A 14,344-nucleotide genomic window follows, 5' to 3' on the forward strand; every position below is an offset into this window, starting at 1 on the left:
AGAAAGTACTGAAAACATTTCTCAGTGATTTTGGTCCATACTGACATCACACTGACATCAGACACTTGTTGCAGGTTTGTCAGTTGCACATCCATGATGCAAATCTCCTTCCACCACATTCAAAAGGTGCTCTTTTCCACTGACATCTGGTGACTGTGGAGGACATTTTGAGAACTCATTGTTGCATTCAAGAAACCAGTTTGAGCGTTTGTGACATGACGTTCTATCCTGCTAGATGCTAAAGGGATGAACAAGGTCAGTAACAAGACTCAGGCAGGTAGTAATTGGCTTGAATATTGCAACAGAAATCAAGACTCATCAGAACTGTTATTGTCTAATTTTGGTTAGTCCAAACCCCCCGTTGCTTGTTCTTAGCTGACAATAGTGGCACCAGATACGATCTTCTGCTGCTTTAGCCCATCTACTTCAAGGTTTGCTGTGCAATCACAAACCCTCTTCTGCACATCTTGCAGTGAATGGTTATTTCAGTTACTACTGCCTCCCTATCAGCTCCAAGCCATTGTCGTCTGACCTCATCAAAAAGGCATTCTTGCCCAGAGAACTGCTGTTCTTTTTTTTTCAGACCATGCACAACTACACCAAATTCAAAGCGACTTAAATCATTTTTCTCCTGCATTCTGATGCTCAGGTTTATCTAAGCAACATGTTCATATGCCTAAATGCACTGGATGATAGCAGATATATGCATTAGCAAGCAGTTAACCTGGAGAGTATGTCCGATACTGGGAAAGTATGCTTTCTAAAATAGTGATAAACCCATAACTCTATTATTGTCTCATACTACTCAATGATGTTTTACATTTCTGATCAAATTTGTATGTCAACACTGACTGAGATAATGAGACTCAAGACTACAGAAAGCTCAGAAAGCCCTGTTCCTCATAAGATAAATGTTACGTTTAAATGTCAATACAATGACACTTATGTCGCCTCTCTTGAAGAGATCTATTTGCAATCTTTATGCATTTCCCACAACAATCCTGTCATGTCCAGTTCCCTCCAGAAAACGCACACATTCAAGTTGTCCATATGTTTTATTTTTTAATATACTTATATATAAATACATACATTTGCATATGTCATTCTTGATTTTGGCTTCAGCACAAACAAGCAAGCTGGTGGAGGCACAGAAAAGACAAAAAAAACCTTGAGTGGGATATAAAGCAAGAAGTAATCCAGTGGATCAAATAATAAACGAGAGAACACAAACACATGTTAAGTCAAACCCTTGATGAAAACCAAAGAACTGGGTGAAATGTCCCTGACAACACCTAATTTTGACTGCATCTATCTTATGCTTTAATAAATTACATAATAGGGTGCAGCTTTCATGTTGGTTCACAAAGAAATGATGTCAGCATTGAGCTGACATCATTTCTTTGTGAACATTTTTCATATTTCATCATTTCTTTCATACATGATGGCACAGGCTGACTGACGTTTTTGTTCAACAGTAGAGCAAACAGGATTCAAATAATGTATCAGGGGGAAAAATAATTACTGAAAGATTAAGCAAATAAGTAATGGCGATTACATTAACACAATTACCAAGAATTCCATTCCATTCTGGGTGAATTTTTCCCAAAAACTCCAAGCTTTTATGGCCAGTTTTAAATCATTGTGAGGTTGCACAAGATATAGTCGGTCCACGAAAAGGCCAAGCTCATCATTACCACTATGCAGCCCAGCTAAAAGGCACAACGCTGCTTTTTGTACATGCGCTCAAGGGCACTGCTCATTCATATTGTTTTATTATCTAATACGTTTAAATGTTCAGCTTTAAACATTTGATGATATTAATACAACATATTCCCACAAGCTTTCGGTTAATATGTTATCCATTTGTTATGGGCCATCATTGCAAAAGGAGCAGTCACCTTAGAGGGAGACTTTTTAATACAGCGAGGATCAGCATGGCAGGCCCACCACTGAAGGAATTCAACAGAATGTCATGCTGACCTCCACGGGTTATTTTGTCACTTGAGATTTTACTCAGTTCAATATGATTGCAGTTTATACAGTGAACAGTAAATACTATGCTTCTGCAGACAGTGTCAGCAGATCAATAACAAAACTTTGATATCATTTTAACAGAAGAGGGAAAAAAACAGAATATAAAAAGGAGTGATTTCTGCTGAATTCATCTCACAAGCAGAAGGTACAGTGGTGTTGAAAACAGCGGTAGAGTGTGAGAATGAGACTTTAAGGCAATATTGGTAAGCACCACACCAACATCTCAGAGTCAAATCTGGGTTAAGATATCCTGTTGTTCATCAGTTAGGTAAAGAAGGTCAGAAGACGTTTTTCACTTGTCCTGCATTTTTTCCAGAATTGGCACAATCATGTCAAATTTAGGCCTCTTTGCTGGATCTTCGTTCATGCATATCTTCATGAGCTTGCAAATGTGGGGAGAGATGCCAGGGGGGATAGTGGGCCTCAACCCCTCCAAAGAAACCTATAAACCAGAACATACAGACACCTTAAATCCATTAAACTAACAGGTAATAACTGTGAGGTCTGTCTGCAAGCTGCTGATATCCATTTGTTAATCTAATAAGCAACAGTGCAGCTAACCTTCATGCCTATCTCCATGTTGGACAGGTCAGCAAATGGCACTTCTCTGGTTACCAACTCCCACAGCAGGATAGCAAAGCTCCACATGTCTGCTGACCGGCGGTTGATCTCTTCTGGCTTCTTCTGAAGGGCTGAGCAATGCCAAGAAAAATAAAGAAGGTTATAGAGTAACGTAACGACATGCCACATCCTCAGACTACTGTGGAGAAATGAAAAGTTATTGCAACGAGTGAGGCTGTTCCTTCCTTAGGATGTGCCTAATTTGATAACATCATGAATAGCTGATCAAAATCACCACCTTGTGTCACTTGCGGTGTATTGTCAATGAGTCTGCAGAACTCAGGTACAAAATATAGTAGTCAATGGTCTACTAATCTGCAGCAAATAACATCCAAAAAAAACTGCATTATAAAACAAAATTGAGGCAATTTCTGTTTCCATTCTTGCAAACTAGTGTCTGCCTGCAAACAGCAGCAGACAAGCAGAAATATATACAGTATAAAGTGGGGAATCCTAAGGAATGCATTTTGCACGACAGTTCAGTATTTATCTTAAAAAAAAAAAGCTTGAACAACATGGAGCTCTGTGGGCTTTTTGCCTGTGATCTAGCATCGTATAGTATATGTTGCTATGGAAACCAAATCTTGTAGATGAAGAGAAACTGAAGACATTTGAGCAGCTGATTTCACAAAGGAAGGTAGCAGGTTACAGATACAAAGCGCAGCACAAACCTAATGTCAGATTAAATACATTTACTTCAACAACAGTGTGTTGTGCCATCTGTTTAGTCTCACTGTAAGGTTAGTACATGTACATCAGCTTGGATTCCAGGCTAAAGTAAAATCTAACTAAACTCATGTCTCTGTAAGTGGCCATGTTTCTTTGAAGATTAAACAGCCTGTTTAAAACCAATTACCAACCAGCCATTAAACCAAATTCCATAATCCTTTAGAAATGACTGAAATGTAAATATCATCATGTTGCAAAAGCAGTAGAAACATATTGTTGCAATTCTTCTACAAAATGATACAATAAGCAAACTTGCTAATATAAGGAAAATTCGAAGCAGTAGTGCATTTCTATTATTACATATTACAAACAATTCTTGAATATAAGGCATATTATTAAAATCTGTTACCATGCCAACTATGTGAATTTGTTTTAAACACAAGAAACACTCCCTTGCATATCACAGCATACATACATGTTGTTTCTATGTAACTGGTGGTGATAAATCTCCTTCTTCCCATCCCCCACACGCTGTTTCTGTTTGCTTCTCTGTTGCAAATGTTCCCTGGTTATTTTCACATTTTGTAATCAGTTTACGTTTCGAGCTAACTTTGATTTCAATCTATCTCCTGGGGAAATCAGCTGCAAATTACATTTGGCTCAGAGACAGTCTAGAGTTTCCTGCATCCATCATTCAAGTGCAAGCTTGTGTGGCTTCAGCTGTCACTTTGGATCTGTGCTGTATGACTGATGCCTACCCTCAGGGGCTACCCATGCTGGCGAGTACATCCTGCCAGGACACTGGAAGGAAAACTTGACGTCTGCCATGCTGATCCTTGCCGTCATGTCCTCATCTATCTGTGAAAACGGAAAACAAAGTTGGCTTAGACGCCTCAAAAAACTGTACCACACATCTCTTATTCATAGTTTTCTTCTTCTTACCATTACACTCTTGCTGTTGAGGTAATGGCGAGGGATCATGGGTTCAAGTGTGTGTAGGAACGCCATTCCATTAGCAATGTCAAGGGCAAACTTGACCGCCTGTGTCTGATCCACCACAAAATCTGACAGCATGATGAAGAACAAGTAATAACAGGTTTAAGCCATGTCTTTCACTACATTACTGGATGACAGTGAAATCACTACTGTAGAAAAAGTGATGACAACTTAATGACCAAAACAAATACTTCACTCCAATAAATCACAAATCCCTACAAATCACCCAAACTGGTGACAAGTATGGCCTGTGACCAGAGTAGAGGTACTCACTGGTGCCTTCATGCAGCACGTTGTAGAGGGAGCCATAAGGCATCCAGTGTGCGATGATGATGGGGTGAGGGGCGGGAGGAGACTGACATGCTCCCAACATGGGTAGGACATTCGGATGGGAAAATATCCTGGGATTCAGCCCAAGAGGGAAGGACAGGGGAGACAGACAGACAAAAACAGGCAAATCCACAAAGGATTTGACATAAAAAGTATGAGATGCACCTCCCCACGAAATAAAATTATACACAGAATTTGGCTCAAGACAGTGCAAACAGACAAATGAGTGACTGTGAAGGCAAAAAACAAAAGAGTCTGCAGAGAAAAGTCAGGATTATATAAGAACCTGAGTTTGGGATACTCCTCATTGAAGTCTCTGCCTTTCCTAGTGGTCCAGTCACGAACTTTTAGCAGTTTAATGGCAATTTCATTTCCCTGCCAGCGCCCTTGCCAGAGCTATAGAAGAGAAACAAAAAAAGTGAATCTTTAATTCATCATTAGCAGCTCTGCATTAACATTGAGCACAATGAAACACAAGAAGAAATTACCTCTCCAGACTGGTTCTCGTTTACTTTATGGGCTAGAGAAAGCTGTCTGTAGTCAATGCCTGCCTGTTTATTCAATGTTCCATTGCCTAAAAACACAAGACAGAGACATAACTCAGGACGCGAGTTAAAGCTCAGACAAAAAGCTCATTATTTATATGAAATCTGAAAAATCTGTGGAAATTTCAAAAGCCACATTAAGATTAATCTGGAGACTAGCACAGAACATTTTTCCATTTCATGCAGCACTCTGTGCAAAACTGTGGGTGGAAAGTGGTCAGCTAATAAATTGGTTTTTGGGTTGCTGGGACTCACGGGGACGGGTTCTGGTGGTGCCTTTCCAGAAACTGTCCTTGAAGGGAATTTTAGTCAAGTTCTGTCCCATTTTCTCAGCCTTTTCTGTATTGATAGTAAAATGAGAAAGTCAGTACAGAGCAACAAAGCTGAAAGATGTATGACTGACGCTGACTTTTTTTTTTTAAAAACCAAACAGTCAAACCACAGGCATACCTCTGAGGAGTTCACGGAGGTGAGGTTTCCCTTTGTCCAATGGAGTTTCCCCATACTTGTTACAGATGCTCACTAGAGCTCCATTAGTCACAAGGTCCTGAGAAAAAACAAACGTTATCAACACTTTAAAAATACTTTAAAACACACAGGATTTTAGCTTAATCGCCACCAGGGGGCACACTAACCTCAGCTACTTGGTCTTGTCCCCAGAAGCAAGCATAATGCAGTGGTGTGTTCCCGTGTTCATTGACGGCATTGGTGTCTGCTTTGCACTGGATCAGCTAAAAGAAGGAAAAACAACGGATTACATGCAGAGAAAGGCTGGTCAGATCTTGTTTAGGCTGTACACAGAGATGATCCCAATGCTGCCAAGAAAAATCATGCACGGTTGTTTTGCCTGTAGACACATACCAGAGGTATTGAGACGTGTCTAATATTAAACTCAGTAGCTGCTTTACAGCCATTTTAAAATCGACATCGTGGAGCAGAAGCCCCCCATTATATCAACAGGACTGTGTACAGGATAATACAAAATACCTTTCTTTCTTTTATGGACAAACATCAACAACTTACAGCAAATACACTTACTGCCACAATGTGTTTGCTGCACTTTGAAAACCCAGCTGTGTTTCCTATAAAGAAAAACACTGCAGGTTTAATATGCTGCATTGAAGTCCCTGCCGTTTGCTTTGCAGCTCCAATTTTGTCTGTGCATTTATATGTAGCAGTAAGCACATTTTATATTCATGCTTCAGTTTTGTCTGTTACAAAAGGTGCAAGTACAAGAACAGACAAGACATGTTTCAGCTGTTCAGATGATATCATGTTAGCTTTCACAATATCCTGTGCTAATGAACCAAACTTGCAGGGAGAGCATCATTTTGAAACTTGTATATTAAGATCTTGCATTTGCTCGCTCTCACTGCTCCGTCTCCAACCGATAACACAACCAATTTGTATGGAAAACCATTTTGATCCCCACTGCTCATTTCAAACTAACAACTGCAGGAATGATATTTTTGTTTTGTTCTTTTATATATAATCAGCTCATATAGAGAATAAGGCTTAAAGTTAGGTGCGTGACTGCTTTGCTACACAGATGTGCAGACACAGACAACTGTATCCAGAAGTTATCTGCTAGGCTTCACTTCTGCAAACTCTAGTCTGGTCCTCTTGACCATGTTTGTATTGCTGATACATAATGAGCCTGAAGTTTATGCTGGCTACAGTTCTAGTATTTAATAATCTGTTAATTACCACTCTTAAACAGACCTATAGACAGTATTAAACACAGATATTGCTTTTGAGTCAGAAAAAGAAAGCCAATGCCTTAAACCTGTAATCTATGTGAAAGCTGCCAGATGGCTTATGATCCTATAGAAGTCTGTGGGAAAATGGCTTTCTGTCTTCACCTCTGCAAACATTTTTCTGCTAAGTTTATGGTCTCAGTCACTCAGTTTGGGCCAAACTGAATTAAAAAAAAAAAAGAGTCTAATTTGGAAATCTTAGTCATATTATGTTTCAACATAGAGGATTATCTGTGGTATAAAACTGCACGCTCAATGGCAAATGACTTGTCAATCATGATTCATTAACCAATTAGCATGTAATTTCAGTAGAGTCAGGTCTGCCCAGCCTCTGGGGTTTTTTTGCAACCAAGACAGCAACAACAGAAACAGTCAGCTCATGGCTTCAAAACAGGAAGCCAGAAACCAGTGGGTGATGAGGGCACAACAGTTGCATCCATCTTTTATACCACCTATTGTTACGTCCATTCAATCTATGAATGCAGCAAGCACTACTATCACTCCATACATAAAGAAAGCGGCAGTAGCCAGAAAGCCAAGGGTGAGTCCATAAACTAATGGGTGATGTCTGTCTTTTATACACAATCCATGACACGTTTATGATACATTTTATGTTATAGCCACAGTGGAATTCATCCAAGAGACTCTAGACAGAGTTACTGTGCTCCAGTGTTTACAAGAACTCTACCTTTCCCACAATGTCGCGATGTCCATGGCTGGCAGCCAGGTGCAGGGGTGTGTCGTCTCCCCGGTTCATGACATTAATGCGCGCTCCTCGCATGATGAGCATGTCCACCACATTGGAGCGACCCTCTCTGCAAGCCCAGTGGAGAGGGCTGAAGCCATGGTCATCTCTACAGGGGCAGAAGCAATACAAGCTGAGCACGTGTTTTTATACAAAAACCTGCTTAGCATAACCTGAGGGACAAAACATCAGCAATTTTCCACACAAACGCCTCTGTGGTATAAATGGTAAAAACTACAGCTGTTTTGGGAAATGGGTTTTTGGTTTGACAAGAAAACTTCATAAAAAAAAGAAAAACCCAGATCCTCAATGTAATGATATACATGTTAAGTGAGATTACCAGTGCCTCCGTTCATGCTTAATTACCAGTGCAATGAGAAAACTGAGCTAAAAAATCTAATAAAATACATTTACACAACTGTTGCTTTAATGTAGATAACACAGCTCCAAAGAAATGCTATGAGTGAGTTCTATGAAAAAAATTGAATGATTAATCCTTCACAAAGCCTGAATTTACTGCAAAAATACTTATTATATTTGTTCCCAATAATCTGTTATGCCAGTGATGTGAAGCTGAGTTATGTACGCATGATAAGTTTATTCATTTTTACAGTCATTTTCTGCTTCTGTAAAAAAGGAAGCTCATGCGACTCAGTGACAAAAGCTAATAAGCCTCTGGCACTCATCATTCCTGTCTCGGTGACAGCAGCAATGCCACATGTCGCACAGTGGCCTCGATTATATGACAGACACACTGATGGAGTGTCTTCACTGTGAAACACAGTAACACAGAGATTAAGACACAGGAAGAGCGCAGTGACAGAGTCGATCACGAAAAAGACTGGACAAAAAAAACCAGCAGCGCTGAAGTCCTTAAAAGGCTCAGTGAGCCGCGAGTATGACTCTGTCTCATCACTCCACTCACTTCTACCAGATCATCTGGACTACTATGATGGATTTTACTTTTCATGAGCACAGTGCTCTTTTTAATATCTTTTTCACTTCTTCCAAAATTATAAGTAGACAGACAGCATAATAATAAGATCTGAGAACTGAGGGAGTATTATGATTCTGCAGGAATTTGAACCGTCTGCCCCAGCACTCAATTCACTGGCTTGTATTCACACAAAACAGCATCAAGAGTCCCACAGAGACCCTCAGTCCCACAACACACATCTAACTGTGTGACCTGCTGTGGATCAACTCAGAGAGCAATTTCCTCTCAGACCAAAAGGCCAAATCCTGAAAACTAATTAGCTTCAGTTTAGGAGAGAAAAACTACCCACACACTTTTCTAATCTGATTAGCTTTCAGTGCCAAGCAAGTCTGTTTGGGGGAGGAAGTGGAGCATCAAGGTTCATATACATCTTCTGTAAAATCAAGAAATTACAAAATAAGCAAAACTGTGCTCTGTATGGGCTTAAATGTTCTGTTTAACAACAGCTGCCATGGATGGATTAGCTTTAAAACATATTACTCCTCATCTGTCCTGAGAGTTTTACATTTGAATTCTCTTACAAATCAAAAGCTTCTCCAATGATAAAATGTGCTGCTTTTTTCAGTTTTATGTCACTGAACAACTTTGAGTTGTGGCTTTAAATAAGAAAAATAATAATAATTCCCTATAGCTTTTGACAGTGTGATTTTCTTTTAGATTTTCCTGAGTTGATGCACAACTTGTTCAAATATGACTTGTGCAAAACATTTTAACAAAATGAAGATTTTAGATGAAGTTATTTCCCTTTATTTTTCAAGATATATCTTGAAAAATCTAAGTTCAGTTAACTCATTTTTATTCAAATATTTATATAAAACAATTTTATTCTAAAAAAGTACACAATAATAGCTCAGGTCCACATATAAATGCTGAAAATGTACTGTGGTTACATCAAGTAAGCCTCAACACTCTGGTCTCTGTGTGTATTTTTGTTACAGGATGGATTTTCCCTTTAAGCTACCTTCATCCCACAAACCCATGAGGACTTGAGTGCCAGGGTTTCCTCTTGCTCACTCCCTCCTCACTGACTGCAGTAATTTATTTCAGGCACTTTCACCTGCCAGCAGAACTCATCCGGGCAGACTGAAGAGCCAGTGGAAGCGTCCCTGTCTGCACCTTGTATGTCTGCACTGACATCCCCACTGGCTCATATAACAAGCCTCGGCTAAAGAAAAACAAATCCACTGAAATATCTAAAAAGCAGCTACGGGAATAGTAAATTAGTGTTTTTACTCATTTTTCTAGTATTCATTTTATTCATTCAAATAGCCAATCACAAGAAGGATCATTCTAAAATAAAAGGTACATAAACTACAGTAGAACTACCACAGCCAAATCACAGTGCATTTCTACCTAATACTTTATATTCTGATAGATGGGAAATTTTATCGCTTAGTGTTACAATTAACCTGATCATTTTAAATCCCTTTTGCAGTAGCTGCATACGAGAATAACAACCTGATACTAGCTACACTAAAAACAGCTAATCCGGGACTACAGCTACATATTTTCATTCAAATGTGCAGAGCATTTTCAAATTGATTGTTTAACATATCATACAATGTATTCTCTACCATTAAAAGTTAGAGAGGGGAATTTAAAAGAAAGTATAATTTATTGTTTCTTTACTCAATTAATTTGTGTTTGTTTTACTTCAGTTCAGACACATGGAGCAGAGCACAGGAGACACAGTGAAAGTAAAGATCACATTACTTGAGTTAAAGCTTCTCTTCACTGCAGAATTGATCTTTAAATCCTCCTTCTCGTCCACAGTCCTGAATAAGCAAGCTCCATCACATCTTAAAGACCTCAGTCTCACATTGACCCAACAGAGCACTTTGCTCTCAGACTGCAGGTTTTGAGCCTTCAGCTATGAGGCTGCTCTCCTGCAGAACCAGCCTGCAGTTTGGGTTCAGGAGCCAGACATCATCTCTACTTTTAAAATTAAACTAAAAAAAATCTGTTTTGATGAAGCTTACAGTTAAGGCTAGATCAGGTGCCTCTGAACACTCCCTTAATTATACTGCTATATGCTTGGGCTGCTGGAGGACGTTCCATGATGCACAGAGCGTTTCTTCTCCACAATCCTATTTTCCCTCCTGTTGAACTGACATACAGCTGTTTACTGTCATTAACTTCTTTCCACTCACTCCCACAGTCTGTTTTGTTCTTGGATTTCTATGCTCCTTTTTTCTTTTCGTCTTCCTGTTAACCTAACAACCAGTTGCAGCAGATGGCAGCCCCTCTTTTTTTAGATGGAAATAATAATAATAGTAATTATTATTATAATAATAACCCAATAACATAAGACCTGAATCAAACCTTATGATCTCTGTCAATGCTTAGCACTGCTTGTTCTGAATCCATTACTACCCATTTGAACAAGAATTTAGACCACTGTGTTTCCAATTACCCACCATCAATCAACCACAGCAGTCATACTGGTCAATGGAGCTCTAAGTTAGAGGTAAAAAATGCTTGGACATGGTACAGATACCTTACTAGGAGTCAAACCAAAGAGCAAAACTAAATATTATTATAGTACTATAACTTAATCTGTCAACGGTCTGACTTCAAGCTTTCCCAGAAGTTGAAGACACTATGGATTTAGGGAGAATAGGGAATAGGGAGAAAACACACATGTGAAAAAGTCTTTGCCTCCTTCCTGTTTTCCTAGTGTTTTTCATATTTGTCACACTTACATGTTTCAGATTATCAAACAAATTTTAATATTAGACACAGATAACCCAATTAAATACAAAATGCAGTTTTCAAATGATGATTTCATTGATTAAGGGAGCAAAGTTATTCAAACCTACCTGGTTCTGTGTGAAAAAGTAATTGCCCCTCTTGTTAAATCTTGAATTAGCTGTGATTAACCCCCCTTTTTTTGAAGAGCTGAGCTTAAAAAGGCGGTTCTGAAAAGACGAGGAGGTCAGATTTCCTCCACAGTACTGTGAAAGACTCATTACCAGTTATCGCAAAGTTATCGCAGTTGTTGATGCTCAGGCTGGCACAACCACTTTATTAGGTTTACAGGGAATTTACTTTTTCACACAAGGCCATGTAGGTCTTTAATAATAAACACCTGCATTTTGTGTTAAAAATAATGATCCACCAACCAGTAAAATGGTACTGTAAAAAATACTGAGAGACAACATCAGAACATAATGACCACATTACAAATATTTAGGAGAATATGTTTTAAACTTTGCAATTAGAGTCTTCTAAACTTGGCGGCAGCAGTAAGGGGAAATGAGTGGAGCTATCTAATACCACAGGGAGACATACAGGAAACATATCAGTAGAGAAGGGGGAAGGTGATGTGGGCTGCTATGGCTTAACTATGCATTCCTCTTTTGAAAAATTCACTATACAGCCCCACATACACAAAGATTTTCTGTCTGTCTTTTCAGCCCTGCCCACAATAATAAACTCCTCCCCTTAGCCCTCAGTTCTGGTAGGTGGTAAAAGCTTCCCTTGAGGCCCATGTGTTGCTCCTTGTAAGGAGATTCTGCATTCCACTACTACTGTTCATGTGGGAGTTACATCAGTGTAAACACATCGTCATTGTAGAGCATAGAAAATATCTCAGGGAGGGTTCTGTCAGGCAAGAGCACAGTGAGTTTACTAAAACACAGAAAAGGAAGGCTTGAGGCTCTGTAGTGTCTTATACACTGGAGGACACACATCAGCCGGAAAAGGGAACTAGACGTGTAATCAACTAATGGGCGAGTCGCATGCATGAATCCACACTGGCTCAATGCAATCAGATAGACTCACAAGAAGTGGAAAAAACAAAGCAAACAGGAAGCCAAAGAAAAGGAAAAAAATAGAACTTTCTGAATAAAGTGTATGTATAGTCAGACATATCTTGTTTGCATCTATTTTTAGAATACAGCTATATTTTCAAGTTATGATGTATATTCTCAAGTTCCTCTTTTATATTTAGAGCAAACACGTCCCAAATAAGAAAAAAAAAAAAAAAGATGCTGACCAAATAGCAATTTTAACAACATTAAAATATTTCTTGAAACATCCCTGTGCCTCTGACGTTACCAGTTATCTTTTCTGTCAGTTAACAAATGTTTTCTTGGTTACAACCATGTCAAAAAAAAAGAGGACGACCACTAATCCAAAAAAAGCTCTTTCGTTTTCATAGTACTAGCAACATAATGAAAGCTTGACAACTATGTCATTTGCAAATGAATAACTGTCAGTAAAAAAAACCCTACCACAAGTCCACTAAAACAGAGAGAAATGGAGAAGGACAGAGAACAGCTACCACTTACACAAGGAACATAATTAAATTGACTCATTTATTATTTCTTTGTTTGCTTTGAACACAAACACCGGTAGACTAAATCTTAAACAGAGCTCTTTAAAAAGACAAGATTCGTGGGTGGCCATCCAGACTGGACTGCCAAGTTTTTCCCAATGTAGCCAGCTTAGGATAAAAACAGCAGCTCAGGACTCTTAATCTGGAACTATTAGACAGAAAACGCTGTGTACTAAATGTGTCATGTCAGAAGTAAAGTACAATATTTTCTGCATCCAAATCCATCCAAAACCAAGTTGTATCCAGAGCATGCAGAGCCTGATTTTAATTGCTGTGACTAACTATACCATCACAGCATGCTTCCTGTCCAAACATCATGCTTTTGATTTACTGTGCTGGCATTCTAAACATAAACATGCGCACACAAGGAAATGGGTTCAACGGCAGTCCACAATCTCACAGGGGATTGAAAAGGCGGGCTTTCAGACTGCACCAGAGAAGAACTATAAGAATAAAACATTTTAAATAAAACACAAGATCACATTTGAAATTTTGAGCCACGCTATTTGGAATCACAAATTCATGTTTTAGCAAGTCACAAGCAAGCAGGCACAGCTGCTTGGGGATATAAATGAAATTCTTAATTAGGATTCCAGTATCCAACTTTCATTTGAAATAATATGGACAGAAGTGACTGATAAATTCTGGCTATGAAAAAAACTGCAGCTCACCCTTGATTGAGATCATTCTCTGTGTTGTCCAGCCATAAACGAACTGCCACTGCATTGCCTTCCCGGCACTGAGTGAATATATCATCCATTTTGGCTGGTGTATTGTTTTTCTTCTAGGACGCACCCGTGGGAGCAGATGCAGAACTAAACTGGGACAGACAAGAGTTGCAACCCGATGGGTTCAGGCACGTCCTGGCCAGCATCAGTCCCTCATTTGGGACAGTATGAACCACAATCAGAGCAGCACCAACACGACCCTAAAGAAATTGATTTAAAGAAAAATGGTCACTCAGTTAAAATTATTTCTTCAAAAAAAACAAAAAAAACAACAACAAACAAACTGCTGTACAAACCTAAAAAGGAGAAAGCCTACAGACAAGACAACCTAGTGTTGAGTAATCTCCAACTGAGTAATACAGGGTGGGTATGCCGTTTACAACACAGTGACTCACAAAATGTAGCTGTATGAAAAAATAGCCCTGGACACCATGGACACCAGAATAGATCAATATAATCATCCAGAGTCAAACTGAAGTCTGTATTCCTTTAATACACCGGCAACAGACTAATATATTATACTGATTATACTAATATATTGATAATAAATCAATCACTTCATGGCCCTATCAAGTTTACAGTC

At 39.0% G+C, this 14,344-nt stretch overlaps 1 protein-coding gene across 1 annotated transcript; it reads right to left on the bottom strand.

The window, feature by feature from the left end:
- Window positions 1–1,047: 1,047 nt before the first annotated feature.
- Window positions 1,048–14,098, bottom strand: LOC102193806 (integrin-linked protein kinase). The gene is made up of 13 exons (XM_005748136.2): window positions 14,058–14,098; window positions 13,705–13,961; window positions 7,641–7,806; window positions 5,831–5,926; window positions 5,646–5,742; window positions 5,451–5,534; window positions 5,139–5,224; window positions 4,937–5,046; window positions 4,594–4,721; window positions 4,267–4,388; window positions 4,083–4,182; window positions 2,596–2,726; window positions 1,048–2,476 (listed from the first exon to the last, which is right to left on the bottom strand). Exons 2-13 carry the CDS (start codon window positions 13,791–13,793, stop codon window positions 2,327–2,329), a joined length of 1,359 nt encoding a protein of 452 aa, XP_005748193.1. The 5' UTR covers window positions 13,794–13,961; window positions 14,058–14,098; the 3' UTR covers window positions 1,048–2,326.
- Window positions 14,099–14,344: the final 246 nt, after the last annotated feature.

The sequence above is a fragment of the Pundamilia nyererei genome, unplaced genomic scaffold, assembly GCF_000239375.1.
Source record: "Pundamilia nyererei isolate P.nyererei 1_Seehausen unplaced genomic scaffold, PunNye1.0 scaffold00214, whole genome shotgun sequence".
Lineage (NCBI taxonomy): Eukaryota > Metazoa > Chordata > Actinopteri > Cichliformes > Cichlidae > Pundamilia > Pundamilia nyererei.

Coding starts and splice junctions, on each gene's coding strand:
- LOC102193806 (XM_005748136.2), bottom strand. CDS start 13,793: ATGGATGATATATTCACTCAGTGCCGGGAAGGCAATGCAGTGGCAGTT. Junction 5,535..5,645: donor CCTCCGTGAACTCCTCAGAG/GTATGCCTGTGG, acceptor CTATCAATACAG/AAAAGGCTGAGAAAATGGGA. Junction 5,225..5,450: donor CACCACCAGAACCCGTCCCC/GTGAGTCCCAGC, acceptor TTGTGTTTTTAG/GCAATGGAACATTGAATAAA.